The sequence below is a fragment of the Salmo salar genome, chromosome ssa14, assembly GCF_905237065.1.
Source record: "Salmo salar chromosome ssa14, Ssal_v3.1, whole genome shotgun sequence".
In the NCBI taxonomy this organism is placed as follows: Eukaryota; Metazoa; Chordata; class Actinopteri; order Salmoniformes; family Salmonidae; genus Salmo; species Salmo salar.
In genome coordinates this window covers 5,978,877-5,996,997 of record NC_059455.1, presented here as the reverse complement: position 1 = coordinate 5,996,997, position 18,121 = coordinate 5,978,877, and the positions used below count along the sequence as shown (strand labels likewise).

Below are 18,121 nucleotides of genomic sequence, written 5' to 3'. Positions count from 1 at the left end.
TCTGTTATTCAATGCATTTGTATGGGCTAATAGCAGTAAGGCCACATATTTTTTTAAATCAAATAAATGTTTTATATTTTGGGGGGATACTTCAAGGGGTCTTAAAACTCAAAATCAAATAGCTAAATGATCCCCCATTGACAAATGTTAAATTTTCTGGAGAAAAAAAAATGAATGGGTGCATGTTATCCCTGACTGCTTGTTATCATACACGTAAGCCTTGGCATGATAATTTTCATCCAACGTTGAATCTCTCTCTTCACCTCACCTTCTTTTCCCTCTCACCCTTCCTTCCTTCCTTCCTTCCTTCCTTCCTTCCTTCCTTCCTTCCTTCCTTCCTTCCTTCCTTCCTTCCTTCCTTCCTTCCTTCCTTCCTTCCTTCCTTTCCCTCCCACCCTCTCTCTTTCTTTCTGATAGGCTCCAATTATTCATTGTGCTCAGGTGTAAAGAAGACCATTCCGCTGCCGTAGCCGTTTTCTGACTCCTTGACAACCAACAATCACTATCCTCCGTCTGTCTGCTGAAGGATACACTTGCTCGTTAAACAAACGACACCTGGACTGAGGTGTCGCTTCTGTTGAACCCCAAAATTCACCCTGTGGATGGTTGACAACATTTCTTCTTGAGTCTTTCGCAGTTCATATTCACCCAAAATATGTGTATCGCAATGATGAGACTGAACTGTTCCCCCGTATGGAGTGTGGTTAGCCTGTTGACTTTGTTGCTATTACCACTTTGGGAGATGGGCTGCTCTGGCCTGAGCTTTAACTCAGTGCCCCTGCCGCCAGTCGGGACGTACCAAAGAAGCTGCGAAGGGGGGGCACACCACAGGCAGAGGCGCAGTTGGGTGTGGAACCAGTTCTTCGTGCTGGAGGAGTACACAGGGGACGAGCCACTCTACGTGGGCAAGGTAAGAATTTCTCTCTCACCTGGGTTCTCTCTCAGCTGTGCATTTATACAGGGAACCGGTGGATGTGTGACTGTCCTAATATGGACACCATACAGGTGGATTCGGTGAAGGGGAGAAAAGATGCTGAGTACAAGATGATCAAAAAGTCTTGACCCAACTATACTTGTGTTATCCAATACTTATTTACCTGTTTATGCATTTGTTGGAGATGTGAGTTCACAGGAAGGATTTAGGAGCAACGGAGAACATTTTGTGTTTCAGAGAGTCTCGGGTTCTCAGGTCTTCGTCCATCTCCATTAGATGCTCTTGTGTAGAAACCCTTTCATAAAGAGTGCATGAAGAGCGCAAGGGTTTTCAATTGCATGTTTACTTCCGCCGTTTATTTAGTGAGATGAAACCTTCAGAAGGTTGCCGATATAAATAAATAGAGCTTACTCTGTTCCCTAATTCTACTTGACAATCATGCCTGTTCTAAAAAAAAAAAGGTTTTCTATCTGAACATTCTGTAACTTTGCATCCTCCTGAACAGGCCCGTGGTGTCCACTTATGCCTCCTGCTTAAGGTCTGACAACAATTATAAGTTTTGATAGGGCACCTCCAAGATGGAGTAGTGAATGGATCTCACCACATTGTGATACAGTGGCTAGAAAAAGTATGTGAACCCTTTAGAATTACCTGGATTTCTGCATAAATTAGTCATACAATTTGATCTGATCATTATCTTAGTCACAACAATAGACAAACAGTGTGCTTAAACTAATAACACACACATTATTGTATTTTTATTGTTTATATTGAATACATAATTTAAACATTCACAGTGTAGGTTGGAAAAAGTATGTGAACCCCTAGGCTAATTACTTTTCCAAAAGCTAATTGGAGTCAGGAGTCAGCTAACCTGGAGTCCAATCAATGTGACTAGATTAGAGATGTTGGTTAGAGCTGCCCTGCCCTATAAAAAACACTCACAATATTTGAGTTTGCTATTCACAAGAAGCATTGCCTGATGTGAACCATTCCTCGAACAAAAGAAATCTCAGAATACCTAATATTAAGAATTGTTGACTTGCATAAAGCTGGAAAAGGTTACAAAATTATCTCTAAAAGCCTTGATGTTCATCAGTCCACGGTAAGACAAATTGTCTATAAATGGAGAAAGTTCAGCTCTGTTGCTTCTCCCTAGGAGTGGCCTTCCTGCAAAGATGACTGCAAAAGCACAGCGCAGAATGCTCAATGAGGTTAAGAAGAATCCTAGAGTGTCAGCTAAAGACTTACAGAAATCTCTGGAACATGCTAACATCTCTGTTGACGAGCCTACGATACGTAAAACAGTAAACAAGAATGGTGTTCATGGGAGGAAACCACGGAAGAAGACACTGCTGTCCAAAAAAAACATTGCTGCACGTCTGAAGTTCGCAAAAGAGCACCTGGATGTTCCACAGTGCATCTGGCAAAATATTCTGTATACAGATAAAAACTAAAGTTGAGTTGTTTGGAAGGAAGGAACAAACAACAGTGTGGAGAAAAAAAGGCACAGCACACCAACATCAAAACCTCATCCCACCTGTAAAGTATGGTGGAGGGAGCAACATGGTTTGAGGCTGCTTTGCTGCTTAAGGGCCTGGACAGCTTGCTATCATCGCCGGAAAAATGAATTCCCAAGTTTATCAAGACATTTTGCAGGGAAATGTAAGGCTATCTGTCTGCCAATTGAAGCTCAACAGAAGTTGGGTGATGCATCAGGACAACGACCCAAAACACAGGAGTAAATCAACATCAGTCCTGACCTCAACCCGATTTAAAATGCTGTGGCATGACCTCGAGAGCGGTTCACACCAGATGTTCTAAGAATATTGCTGAACTAAAACAGTTTTGTAAAGATGAATGGTCCAAAATTCCTCCTGACCGTTGTGCAGGTCTGATCCGCAACTACAGAAAACATTTGGTTGAGTTTATTGCTGCCAACCAGTTATTAAATCCAAGGGTTCACATACTTTTCCACCCTACACTGTGAATGTTTACATGGTGTGTTCAATAAAGACATGAAAACATATAATTGTTTGTGTTATTAGTTTAAGCAGACTGTGTTTGTCTATTGTTGTGACTTAGATGAAGATCAGATCAAATTTTATGACCAAATTATGCAGAAATCCAGGTAATTCCAAAGGGTTCACATACTTTTTCTTGCCACTGTATGTGATTGTGGCAGCTAAACCGAATGGCTGGTTAGGGTACACATATTCACAAGGAAAAGGAAGCTCTGATTGTGTCACGCCCTGATCCGTTTCACCTGTCCTTGTACTTGTCTCCACCCCCTCCAAGTGTCGCCCATCTTCCCCACTTTTCCTCTGGGTATTTATACCTGTGTTTTCTGTCTGTGCCAGTTTGTCTTGTTTGCTTAAGCCTACCAGTGGTTTGTCTCAGCTCCAGTTTTTCCCCAGTCGCTCTTTGTCTCGTCCTCCTGGTTTTTGACCCTTGCCTGTCCTGACCAGGTACCTGCCTGCCTGACCGCTCTGCCTGTCCCTGACCTGAGCCTGCCTGCCATCCTGTACCTTTATTCCACCTCTGGATTACCGACCTCTGCCTGACCTGACCCTGTGCTTGCCTGTCGTCCTGTAACTTGGCCTCTACTCTGGATTATCGACCCTTGCCTGCCTTGACCTCTCGTTTGCCCGCCCCTGTTGTTACAATAAACATTGTTACTTCACACAGTCTGCACTTGGGTCTTACCTTGATTCCTGATAGATTGTTGGGCAATACAAGGGGAAGAAAGTAATTCAAACACCCAACCAACACTGTATGTGGAAATTATACTGTAACAACCCTAGTCGATAGGCACCTTACAATCTCTTACAATTGGAATAGTGGTTAGGCCGTTCTTCTTTGGGCCTGGCAATTTGGGTTCGCGGCCTTCTAGGGAACTCATGCTACTGCCTCCGTTCATTAAAATACTACAAGAGATACTATTTCAATTACTATTGTTGAATGGCGCTGAGTTGGCAAAACAGAGGCATTGGAAAGCTACATACTGTACAGGAACAGGGAGGGGTGGATGACAGAGGCATTATAAGAATTGACAAGATTATTCTAATCCCTTAATCAACCCTACCATAGTCTACAGTAAACGAAGACATAGCAAAGGTACTTAAGCAGTGACATTTTCTTAAGACTCAAAATTCCTCTCGTATACGATCTGAAAAAAAGCCAAATAGCAATTGTATCAAAGAGGCCTCTTGAACGTGAGCGTGTACATCCTCTCATTTGATACTCGACCCAGTCAAATAATCGCTGACGAGTTCATTGCGATCAAAGGCTTCCTTTATCTTTCAAATTCTTTCAGTATTTAAACAGATCTTGTACGTAGATGGCAGGGGCATAAAGCGATGAACACGTCTCTTTCGTTTGGGAATCCAAGAGGTTGTTGGAACACGTGTCTCTCATGGGGGGTGAATCTACCGAGTGTTGCCTTACACATAAATTAATCTTGAGCATGTGGACAAGTGGGAGGACACCACCACAAAGCCATGAACGTAACCATTTGTGAGTCCTCAGTCTTTTCGGCACATATTAGCAGTGGTGGAAAAAGTACTCAATTGTCATACTTAAGTAAAAGTAAAGATACTTTCATAGAAAATTAAGGCACACATCTATCTATATAAGGTCCCACAGTTGACAGTTCATGACAGAGCAAAAACTAAGCCATGGTGTCGAAGGAATTGTACATAGAGCTCCGAGATAGGATTGTGTTGAGGCACAGATCCGGGGAAGGGTACCAAAAAATGTCTGCAGCATTGAAGGTCCCCAAGAAGACACAGGCCTCCATCATTCTTTAATGGAAGAACCAAGACTCTTCCTAGAGCTGGCCACTCGTCCAAACTGAGCAATCGGGGAGAAGGGCCTTTGTCGGGGAGGTGACCAAGAACCCGATGGTCATTCTGACAGAGCTCCAGAGTTCCTCTGTGGAGATGGGATAACCTTCCAGAAGGAAAACCATCTCTGCAGCACTCCACCATTCAGGTCTTTATGTTAGACTGGCCAGACGGAAGCCACTCCTCAATAAAAGGCACATGATAGCCCACTTGTAGTTTGCCAAAAGGCACCTAAAAGACTCTCAGACCATGAGAAACAAGATTATCTGGTCTGATGAAACCAAGATTAAACTCTTTGGCCTGAATGCCAAGCATCAGGTCTGGAGGAAACCAGGCACCGCTCATCACCTGGCCAATACCATTCCTACGGTGAAGCATGGTGGTGGCAGCATCATGCTTTGGGGGTGTTTTTCAGTGGCAGGGACTGGGAGACTAGTCAGGATCGAGGGAAAGATGAATGGAGCAAAGTACAGAGAGATCTTTGATGAAAACCTGCCCCAGAGTGCTCAGGACCTCAGACTGGGGTGAAGGTTCACCATCCAACAGGTCATCGACTCTAAGCACACAGCCAAGACAACGCAAAAGTGGCTTTCGGACAAGTCTCTGAATGTCCTTGAGTGGTCAAGCCAGAGCCCGGACTTGAACAAGATCGACTCTCCCCATCCAACCTTACAGAGCTTGAGAGGGTCTGCAGAGAAGAATAGCATAAACTCCCCAAATACAGGTGTGCCAAGCTTGTAGCGTCAAACCCAAGAAGACTTGAGGCTGTAATTGCTGCAAAAGGTGCTTCAACAAAGTACTGAGTAAAGGGTTTGAATACTTATGTAAATGTGATGATATAGTTTTTTGTAGATAAATGTGCAAAAATTTCAAACCAGTTGTTGCTTTGTCGTTATTGGGTATTGTGTGTAGATTGATGAGGGGAAAAAAAACAATTTATCAATTTTAGAATAAAAATATCTGAAACTTTGAACATCCCACAGAGGACCATTAAATCCATTATTAAAAACGGTTAAGAATATGTCACCACAACAAGCCTGACAAGAGAGGGCCGCCCACCAAAACTCACGGACCAGGCAAGGACGGCATTAATCAGAGAGGTAACAAAGTGACCAAAGATAACCCTGAAGGAGCTGCAAAGCTTCACAGCGGAGATTGGAGTATCTGTCCATAGGACCACTTTAAGCCGTACATTCCCACAGAGCTGGGCTTTACGGAAGAGTGGCCAGAAAAAAAGCCATTGCTTAAAAAAAAATAAGCCAACATGAAAAATTATGAAAAACACCTTCCCCACAGTGAAGCATGGTGGTGGCAGCATCATTCCGTGGGGATGTTTTTCATCGGCAGTGACTTGGAAACTGGTCAGAATTGAAGGAATGATGGATGGTACTAAATACAGGGAAATTCATTCCAGGTTGTAAGGCAACAAAATTCCAAGGGGGGTGAATACTTTCGCAAGCCACTGTATATATACAAAATGGATCTGTGATTTTCACCAATGTCATGTCACATTCTATTTGGGGAACCATTTTGTTTCAGGCTCTTTTATTGATTGGGTACTTGAGGGACAAATACACATGTCCCTCTAGTACACCATTGTATGACATCATTCTTAAAAACCTCTTACATCTAGACGTTCCGCTAGCGGAACACCTGCTCCAATATCCAATGATGGGCGTGGCGCGAAATACAAACTCCTCTAAAATCCGAAAACTTACATTTTTCAAACATATGACTATTTTACAGCATTTTAAAGACAAGACTCTCGTTAATCTAACCACACTGTCCGATTTCAAAAAGGCTTTACAACGAAAGCAAAACATTAGATTATGTCAGCAGAGTACCAAGCCAGAAATAATCAGACACCCATTTTTCAAGCCAGCATATAATGTCACCAAAACCCAGAAGACAGCTAAATGCAGCACTCACCTTTGATGATCTTCATCAGATGACAACCCTAGGACATTATGTTATACAATACATGCATGTTTTGTTCAATCAAGTTCATATTTATATCAAAAACCAGCTTTTTACATTAGCATGTGACGTTCAGAACTAGCATACCCCCCGCAAACTTCCGGGGAATTCGCTAACATTTTACTAAATTACTCACGATAAACGTTCACAAAAAGCATAACAATTATTTTAAGAATTATAGATACAGACCTCCTCTATGCACTCGATATGTCCGATTTTAAAATAGCTTTTCGGTGAAAGCACATTTTGCAATATTCTCAGTACATAGCCCAGGCATCACGGACTCGCTATTTAGACACCCGGCAAGTTTAGCACTCACCATAATCATATTTACTATTATAAAAATTTCATTACCTTTTGTTGTCTTCGTCAGAATACACACCCAGGACAGCTACTTCAATAACAAATGTTGGTTTGGTCCAAAATAATCCATCGTTATATCCGAATAGCGGCGTTTTGTTCGTGCGTTCCAGACACTATCCGAAATAGTAAAGAAGTGTCACGCGCTTGGCGCAATTCGTGACAATAAAATTCTAAGTATTCCATTACCGTACTTCGAAGCATGTCAACCGCTGTTTAAAATCAATTTTTACGACATTTTTCTCGTAGAAAAGCGATAATATTCCGACAGGGAATCTCCTTTTCGGCAAACAGAGGAAAAAATCCCAAAGGCGGGGGCGGTCGGGGTCACGCGCATAAGCTAGTGTCTCTTGATGGGCCACTTGAGAAAGGCGATAATGTGTTTCAGCCTGGGGCTGGAATGACGACATTCTGTTTTTTCCCGGGCTCTGAGCGCCTATGGACGACGTGGGAAGTGTCACGTTAGAGCAGAGATCCTTAGTAAATGATAGAGATGGAAAAGAAGTTCAACAAATGGTCAGACAGGCCACTTCCTGTAAAGGAATCTCTCAGGTTTTGACCTGCCATTTGAGTTCTGTTATACTCACAGACACCATTCAAACAGTTTTAGAAAATTTAGGGTGTTTTCTATCCATATGTAATAAGTATATGCATATTCTAGTTACTGAGTAGGAGTGGTAACCAGATTAAATCGGTATGTTTTTTATCCAGCCGTGTCAATGCTGCCCCCTAGCCCTAACAGGTTAACATAAAACGTTGATAATATTCCAACCGGACAATAGCGTATTCATTACAGAGGAAAAAGAAGGAGCGGCGCGCCAAATGTGGCCGCGCCGTAAACAACTCACTGGTCCCAGGCAATCCACTCATTGACTGAGCTCCTATTTTCTGCCCAGTAACAGGAGAAGGATGAAACACGTTTCTAAAGGCTGTTGACAGCAAATGGAAGCCTTAGGAAGTGCAATTTGACCCCACAGGCACTGTAGTTTCGATAGGGATTCAAAAGAACTACAATTCTCAGATTTCCCACTTCCTGGTTGGATTTTTCTCAGGTTTTTGCCTGCCATATGAGTTCTGTTATACTCACAGACATCATTCAAACAGTTTTAGAAACTTCAGAGTGTTTTCTATCCGAATCTACTAATAATATGCAAATATTTGACTCTGGGCCCGAGTATTAGGCAGTTTACTCTGGGCACACTTTTCATCCGAAAATGAAAATACTGCCCCCTATACCTTAAAAAGTTAATGAAATGCAATTCCAGGGCTTTTAATCTGTATCTCCCTGTCTCTGGGCTGCTCCGCCATGGCCTTTTATCAGAGCAGGAGGTGAAAGTCATCAGGTTAGCAATCACCAGTGCTTTCTCCTTGCTCGCCTTCAAGCGACACCACAACAGTCATTCTCACCGAGACACCACACACACACACACACACACACACACACACACACACACACACACACACACACACACACACACACACACACACACACACACACACAGTATCTGTATCACACGCACACACACACACACGGACATGCACACACACACACACGCACACACACACACACAAAGAGACACACATACACACACAAATGATGGAGAAAATGAATAGTCTGCCTTTCATATAATTAGGTAGATGGGCTGGTGGCTGTGGCATGAACATCTCTTTTCATTCAAGCCAGCAGAGCTCTTTATGTGCTGAAAACGATATGAGCAGACATCTGATTTTAATGAAGATGATAAAAGGAGAAAAGCTCTCGATTTCTCTTGAATGGAGCAGTACCACAAAGTAATACAATACAATTTGCATTTATATAGCTAGCACTCTTGATGCGTTCATTCATTCACCCCCCAAAATGTAACTTAAAAAGGGAAAGGAGTTTCTGGCAATGAGACTGAAAACATACAAGAGTCATTCCAAAGCTATCAAATTTTTTCCCCACCCTCTTAAAACCAGACCTGGGTTCAAATACTATTTGAAATCAATCAAATATTTTGAATGGTTGCTTTAGCCTGCCTGGGGTTTTCAGTTTTGCGAATAATCTATTAGCTCCATTGCATCAGGCAAGGTCAGTCAAACCCAGCTTAATTTGAAATTGTTTAAATAGTATTTGAACACAGGTCAGCTAAGAACCTGGTGGTGAGTTGGGGTAATTGTATTGGATCTTTCAAATATTGGCATTCCTAATTACCATAGGCATTCTGTCATGTCTTTTTAGGGATGGGAGGCTCTCCAACAGACAGAAAAAGAAATTATGAAATGTGGAGGTGCTTCTCCTCCACCTGAGCTCAGAGCAGAGGAAGCAGAGGGAGGCAGCAGGAGCCAAAGTGAGACGAAGACAGGAGGCCCTGAAATATGGAGCATTCTTTCTTCTTCTTGCCATCTCTTTCTTCTTCTCTGGGCCTTTCTGTCTCTATTTCTCTCTCTGTCTGAATCTCTTTCTCAGGGTTGCTCTCTGTCTTGCTTTCTCTCTCTGTCCCTCTCCTCCACAACACAATAAACTGAGACGTTATATTCTAGGGTATTTCTAAGGCACAAAGGATTCGGATGCTTGCTGTATACACAGATGCGTCAAATAAATAGAATCAGGATCTGTGTTTGAATACATGCCAGTGCTGATGGAAAGCATATACTCTGCAATGAAATACAGTTGAAGTCGGAAGTTTACATATAGTTAGGTTGTCATTAAAACTCGTTTTTCAACCCTTCCACAAATGTCTTGTTAACAAACTATAGTTTTGGCAAGTCGGTTAGGACATCTACTTTGTGCATGACACAAGTAATTTTTCCAACAATTGTTTACAGACAGATTATTTCACTTATAATTCACTGTATCACAATTCCAGTGGGTCATAAGTTTACATACACTACGTTGACTGTGCCTTCAAATGGCTTGGAAAATTCCAGAAAATTATGTCATGGCTTTAGAAGCTTCTGATAGGCTAATTGACATCGTTTGAGTCAATTGGTGGTGTACCTGTGGATGTATTTCAAGGCCTACCTTCAAACTCAGTGCCTCTTTGCTTGACATCATTGGAAAATCAAAAGAAATCAGCCAAGACCTCAGAACAACAATTGTAGAACTCCACAAGTCTGGTTCACCCTTGGGAGCAATTTCCAAACGCCTGAAGGTATCACGTTCATCTGTATAAACACTATGGGACCAGCCATCATACCGCTCAGGAAGGAGACACCTTCTGTCTCCTAAAGATGAACGTACTTTGGTGCGAAAAGTGCAAATCAATCCCACAACAACAGCAAAGGACCTTGTGAAGATGCTGGAGGAAACAGGTACAAAAGTATCTATATCCACAGTAAAAGGAGTCCTATATCGACATAACCTGAAAGGCTGCTCAGCAATGAAGAAGCCACTGCTCCAAAACCGCCATAAAAAAGCTAGACTACGGTTTGCAACTGCACATGGGGACAAAGATCATACTTTTTGGAGAATTGTCTTCTGGTCTAATGATACAAAAATAGAACTGTTTTGCCATTATGACCATTGTTATGTTTGGAGGAAAAAGGGGGATGCTTGCAAGCCGAAGAACACCATCCCAACCGTGAAGCACAGGGGTGGCAGCATCATGTTGTGGGGGTGCTTTGCTGCAGGAGCGACTGGTGCACTTCACAAAATGGATGGCATCATGAGGTGGGTAATTATGTGGCTATATTGAAGCAACATCTAAAGACATCAGTCAGGAAGTTAAAGCTTGGTCACAAATGGGTCTTCCAAATGGACAATGACCACAAGTATACTTCCAAAGTTGTGGCAAAATGACTTAAGGACAACAAAGTCAAGGTATTGGAGCGGCCATCACAAAGTCCTGACCATAATCCTGTAGAAAATTTGTGGGCAGAACTGAAAAAACATGTGCGCGCAAGGAGGCCTACAAACCTGATTCAGTTACACCAGCTCTGTCAGGAGGAATGGGCCAAAATTCACCCAATTTATTGTGGGAAGCTTGTGGAAGGCTACCCAAACCGTTTGACCCCAGTTAAACAATTTAAAGGCAATGCTACCAAATACTAATTGAGTGTATGTGAACTTCTGACCTACTGGGAATGTGATGAAACTAATAAAAGCTGAAATAAATCATTCTCTCTACTGTTATTCTGACATTTCACGTTCTTAAAATACTGGTTCACAGCAGCCCTTTTCAGATGCATAGACCAAAATCCAACAATTGCTTCCCAGCTTTCCAATGCTCATTACTAAGTTATCTCAAAACTTTGCAAATGGTCTAGCTGTTGTTCTGCCCTGCATAAGAGTGAACAGTGCCCTGACAAACAGCTCTATTTTGTTATATCTCTTGTAAAATTAATTTGGGAGATAGACTATTCAATTGGTCATGTCTCTATTTGTTTCCTATAAAGGGAGAGATTGTATGTAAGTCAAGTAGACCGAGACATCGTCGAAAATGTAATTTAATATGAACTTCCCCTGTTACCTTTCTGAACAGGGCTTCGACCAGTGATTATAACAACAGTAGGACTACTGTTAGAACAGTTTTAAGATGTTTCCAATACTAACCCAGGCTTTGTTTCCGTGATGGGAATGAGGTTACATTGACACATTAGTCGTTTAGCAGACGCTCTTATCCCGAGTAACTTACAATAAGTGTGTCAACAAAGTCAAGCACATAACATAATCATTGCTAATAAAACCTGTTACATGAATTACTTGCAGGGTCATCTGTATTGTATTCCTGTCTGCCTGACCTGGGACACAAAGTTTCAAAAATAAGTTCATACTCGCTAAGCTAGCGTGCTTACATTTACCCTACCATAAGGTTGTTGTTTACAGTAACTTCTTCACTTCTCACATGAGAGAATAAGTATAACACTTTACATTAAGTTGCTCTTATACCAGTGCAGTAACACTGTTATTACTACAGTTACGAAATTGTTGTTACATATTACTTTAGTAAATACTTAGCAATTACATAGAAATAGATTTTTTATTTTTTTATAATAAGTTGAACTTTTCCACATTTTCCCATACAACGTCCTTTAAATAAAGAGGGATGATTGAGTCTTAAGTATTGAATTAGAGCCGCCATCTGCACGGCATCCATCAGCTCTCGGTCTCACCCGCTGTAATTGAATTTGCCCAAACTAAATCCCATGTACTGTCTTGGAGTGTGGCGGGCCAAAGCCCATCACTCAGGATATGACATGTATTTCGACGCCGCTTATTTGATAGGATGGTTTATGTGCTGACAAACGGGCACGTTCGTTGAGGGGAGAAAACAGTCAGCAGTCAGAGACTGATAATTGATGTGTGCTGGCAGGAGAGATGGTACGACAACGCCATATTCCTTCATTGGGTGACATTTACGGAGGGGCCAGTTGAGATGTGGGGTTAGCTGCGATACAGGAAGTGAAACAGATGAATACTAAATTAGCGTGTCTGAAACGAGCTGGGTTTATAATCTCGCTGGCATAATTGGTGTTCGCCATGTGGCATTGGACAAACAAGGAGGCTTGTGTTAGCCAGGTTCAGTTGTCTCCCTTTATCACTGTTGCAATATATTGTGTTTGATAGATGCACACACACATGAACACACACACACACACACACACACACACACACACACACACACACACACACCAGAGCCTTTGATAGCCTGGCTGGCTGTCTCTGCCTGGCTGTCTCTATCTGTACATACGCCACGGGTATATATAGGAGTTGATGAGTCACCATTCAGAGTTGGCCATCTTTGGGACATTTGAGGGCACTAAGTTTCTACAGCAGGGTTGGGGTCAATTTAAGTTTCCATTCTGTCAATTCAGGAAATGAATTGACATTTTCCCTTTCGGGCAAAAAGTAATTATGTTAATTCAGTCTGTTGAAAAAATGTGGAAGCATTAGTTGGCTCAACCATTTTTTGGTCCGGTGTGATGTTTCTCCTTGCAGAGTGGCGAGTTTGTGTCTAACAGCTAAAATAACTTGTCATAACCTATCATAATATGGTCCTAACACTGTCATGACCCATATATTTACACCTGTTGTGACTTAAATTGCATTTTTTATGGATGGCTATGACACCATTTATTCAAATTCATTTTTCCCTGCTAAGAATTTTCCTTTCATTTGAAAGTTTGTTTCTTAAATCTTTTGTTGTTGTAATGAATTCTTTACAGTCATGTATATATATATTTTTTAAATCATATTTTAAATAACTTGTAGAAAATGCACTTTATGACACTGTCATGAAGCATTATGACCATCCTGTGTTACTTTACTTGGACTAAGAAATATATGCCCTTATATCAATCAGTCAAAAAGAGTGTGTTTTGTCCTGCTCCTGAAATATGCTCCTGCATTTATCCAAGTCATCAGCAAGAGAGCATTGGGGTAGGTGCATGTCTGCCATCAACCAACTTCTGTACCCACGCTACTTTTTGCCTACATTCAGTACTAACCCAGTTTGTTCACTATGAGATGTTTCTTTAGTCTGTTTAAGCCACTTCAAGTTTGCATTTGTTATACATTTCTGGTGGGCCTTTTTCTAAGCAGATAGCAAAGATATTGTCCTCAGATGTGACATTGTGATATCTAGCACTTTTCTGTCCTGTGGAGCGGTAAGAGATGCCCACTAGCCTTGGAAAAATGACAGACATGAGCCTCAAGGGTGGACTTTTTTTCAAGGGATAGATCCTGAACTGAGAGACATATGTAACTAGGAAATCTCAGCCACTTCTCCATACAGATGTAGGATTTTAATTTACATTTACATTACATTTAAGTCATTTAGCAGACGCTCTTATCCAGAGCGACTTACAAAATGGTGCGTTCACCTTATGATATCCAGTGGAACAACCACTTTACAATAGTGCATCTAAATCTTTTAAGGGGGGGGTTAGAAGGATTACTTTATCCTATCCTAGGTATTCCTTAAAGAGGTGGGGTTTCAGGTGTCTCCGGAAGGTGGTGATTGACTCCGCTGTCCTGGCGTCGTGAGGGAGCTTGTTCCACCATTGGGGTGCCAGAGCAGCAAACAGTTTTGACTGGGCTGAGCGGGAACTGTGCTTCCTCAGAGGTAGGGGGCCAGCAGGCCAGTGGTGGATGAACGCAGTGCCCTTGTTTGGGTGTAGGGCCTGATCAGAGCCTGAAGGTATGGAGGTGCCGTTCCCTTCACAGCTCCGTAGGCAATCACCATGGTCTTGTAGCGGATGCGAGCTTCAACTGGAAGCCAGTGGAGAGAGCGGAGGAGCGGGGTGACGTGAGAGAACTTGGGAAGGTTGAACACCAGACGGGCTGCGGCGTTCTGGATGAGTTGTAGGGGTTTAATGGCACAGGCAGGGAGCCCAGCCAACAGCGAGTTGCAGTAATCCAGACGGGAGATGACAAGTGCCTGGATTAGGACCTGCGCCGCTTCCTGTGTGAGGCAGGGTCGTACTCTGCGAATGTTGTAGAGCATGAACCTACAGGATCGGGTCACCGCCTTGATGTTAGTGGAGAACGACAGGGTGTTGTCCAGGATCACGCCAAGGTTCTTAGCACTCTGGGAGGAGGACACAAGGGAGTTGTCAACCGTGATGGCGAGATCATGGAAGGGGCAGTCCTTCCCCGGGAGGAAGAGCAGCTCCGTCTTGCCGAGTTTCAGCTTGAGCTGGTGATCCGTCATCCACACTGATATGTTTGACAGACATGCAGAGATGCGATTCGCCGCCTGGTTATCAGAAGGGGGAAAGGAGAAGATTAATTGTGTGTCGTCTGCATAGCAATGATAGGAGAGACCATGTGAGGATATGACAGAGCCAAGTGACTTGGTGTATAGCGAGAATAGGAGAGGGCCTAGAACAGAGCCCTGGGGGACACCAGTGGTGAGAGCGCATGGTGCGGAGACAGATTCTCGCCACGCCACCTGGTAGGAGCGACCTGTCAGGTAGGACGCAATCCAAGCGTGGGCCGCGCCGGAGATGCCCAACTCGGAGAGGGTGGAGAGGAGGATCTGATGGTTCACAGTATCTAAGGCAGCAGATAGGTCTAGAAGGATGAGAGCAGAGGAGAGAGAGTTAGCTTTAGCAGTGCGGAGAGCCTCCGTGACACAGAGAAGAGCAGTCTCAGTTGAATGCCCAGTCTTGAAACCTGACTGATTAGGTCTGAATTTGATCAACCTTTTGTTGCTAGATCATTTTCCTGTGCCGCAGGAAATGCAGATGAGCTTTGTGATATAGGTAAATTCACTGAAAACACATACTAACACATGGTTGGGAGTTGATGTGACAGCCCTTTTTTAATTCTCTATATTGACAAGCACAAACTTTTGTTTCTTGTGACTTGAAAAGCCGTAGTCAATCAATCAATAATATAATAATACTCTTAGTAAAAATGTTCATCTTTAATTTACAATCTGTAGAAACTATGAGAATAGAAAGATTCAGAACTTTTACGAAACATTACAGCACAGTTTAAAAATATATGACAATTAGAAATCAAAACTGGATGGTTTTCAAAGATAGATGGGAGGGTTTGACGTTAGCTGAAGGGTGGGACTAAAAACAAATTAAAAAAAGATAACTAATGTAATGAAAACATGAATAAAATTTTGTTCACCTACTCTTGTACTTATGACACAGAAGTTTATTTTAAGAAACAGTAGTCCTGAAGTCAATTCATGATATTTCCAAATAGTTCTGATTGATTAAATTTTGTCCCCAAAATGTCCACATGGTGTGACACAATTTTGTGATTAATTGTGCAGGGGAGGTGTCATGTCCTGACCAGTAAGGGGTCATTTTGTTATTGTAGTATGGTCAGGACGTGGCAGGGGTGTGTTTTATTTATGTGTCTTGGGTTTTTGGGTAATGTTCTATGTTGTCCATTTCTATGTTTCAATGTCTATTTAGTCTATTTCTATGTTCAGGTTTTGGTTTGGCCTTCAATTGGAAGCAGCTGTTCTTCGTTGCTTCTAATTGGAGGCCATATTTAAGTAGGGGGTTTTTGTCACAGTGTTTGTGGGTAGTTGTTCCATGTATAGCTGTGTAGCCTTACAGGACTGGTTTTTCGTCGTCGTCGTCCGTCGTCGTCGTTGTCGTTAAGTGTTCACGTTTATCCAAATAAAAAAGGAAGATGAGCACGATACCCGCTGCGCCTTGGTCCACTTTTTACGACGCTCCTGACAGGAGGGTTCTCTTACAATGAGGAAGTACATAAGGCATTGCTGGAGCACATGGTCTGAACAGATTGTAAGCTTTATTAGAAATATTTCTTCCATTGACAAAAAAGGGGTCCATTTCTTAGTCCTTTGGTGTGACGCCTTTTGAATGTATAATAGAAATAAGAATATTACAGTGCAAATCAAATGGTAGGCTATATGTTAACAATAAGGCCAAAAATATAGCCTGAGATTTTCGCTGGTGGGACAGCTTTTTTCCCTTGGTGTGACATGAAGAGGGTATCACATCAGAGGAAATAATGACAATTTTAGACTTATTTTCTATCTAATAACACTTATTTGTATTATACATATTTGTGTTCTGTTGCAATTTTGCTCCTTTTAAGTGGTTCTGAGTGCAGTATTTACATATTCATTCTCCCACGCCTGGCTTCTCACATCCTGCAGGTGACCATTGCTCCGGCGACCTCAGGGTCTGTCTCTGCCCTCTGGTTCTTTTACCTGGCCCTAGTGATGGTGCAGGTAGATATTGGCGACTGGATGTGGTGCTCCCACTCTTGGTTCTCACTCTCCGCATTAGACCAACCATCCCCTCGATCCCTCTCTCTCTGTCCCAGCAGTTTCACTCCTCCTGGCCAATTGGCATACGTGATCATCCCTGGGAGGGACACGTTGTGTTTCTCAAAACCTGTCATTGGCTCCATTTTGTGGTATACTCCAAAAACCCTCCAAAAGAACACGTCTCGAGTGGTGCCTCAGCTCCCACGGCTTCGGCTGTTGGTAGGTTGGGACCTTAGACTGGGTAGGCTTAGGTCTCCTCCATCACTGGAGAACTCTGCCCCTGTGCCTTTTTGCACTGCCAAGTACACATCAATGTTCTGGGGGTCTATCTGAGTGATCCTGCCAGTAGCATATTCCTGTCTCAAAGACTTGCCATGCAAGTCTTAGTACAAAGAGCCGGTACAGTGAAACTGCAAATGGCTCATTAAATTAGTTATGGTTCCTTTGATTGCTCCAACGTCACTTGGATTGGATGACTGCAGCAATGATAGAGCTAATACATGCCAACAAGTGTTGACCTTCAGGGATGCATGCATTTATTCAGACCCAAAACCCATGCGGGGTAGGCCTACTCTCAAATGCTTTTGGTGACCCTATAACCTCGACAGGTGGCATGCCATTCGTGGCGCTGACAGTCTGCCCTATCAACTTTCAATGGTACTTTCTGTTCATTCCATAGTGACCAAAGGGGAATCATGGTTAGATTCCGGAGAGGAGTCTAAAAATGGCTATCACATCCAAGGAAGGCACCATTGCGTGCAAATTACACACTCCCGACTCGGCGAGTTAGTGGCGAAAAATAACAAAATAGGACTCTTTCGAGGCAATGTAATTGGAATGACTACATTTTAAATCTTTTAATTCATGAGGATCCATGACTGATGTTTAGAAGTTGCATTTTAGAGCAGTCAGAAACTTCTGAAAGTGTCATTATTTATGTTTTAACCATAACATTTTACTGCCTGTTGTGTATTTTCCATCGGTGTGACATAATGTTCTATGGGGGGGCGCCAATGAATTAAAATAAAAAAAAGGGGTTGTCTTGAACAAAATGTTAAAAATATTTTATTAACATGAGGCAGGTAACATTATCATAATACACAATTAAACTAATTGCTTTTTATGTACTGTAGGTTTTTGTCAAATGACTAAATCTTACTCAAAATGTATTGGGGAGACACTTGGTTATCGTCATTATACAAGAAAATGTTGTGTTTTTCAATTGAATTAACAGAATATGATTACTGATTTAAAAACAGAAGTATTTGGGAATCATTAAACACCCCCCAAAAAGTTGGCAACATAAATAACATTTG

General features: G+C 42.3%; 1 protein-coding gene across 1 annotated transcript in view; it reads left to right on the top strand.

Annotated features, from left to right (window-relative positions):
• Positions 1–421: 421 nt before the first annotated feature.
• LOC106568679 (cadherin-7) overlaps positions 422–18,121 on the top strand; it is a 152,784-nt gene continuing 135,084 nt past the window's right edge. The window contains exon 1 of the mRNA XM_014139204.2: positions 422–910. Within this exon, the coding sequence (XP_013994679.2) occupies positions 656–910 (255 nt within the window). The 5' untranslated portion in view covers positions 422–655. The remainder of the gene's footprint in view (positions 911–18,121) is intronic.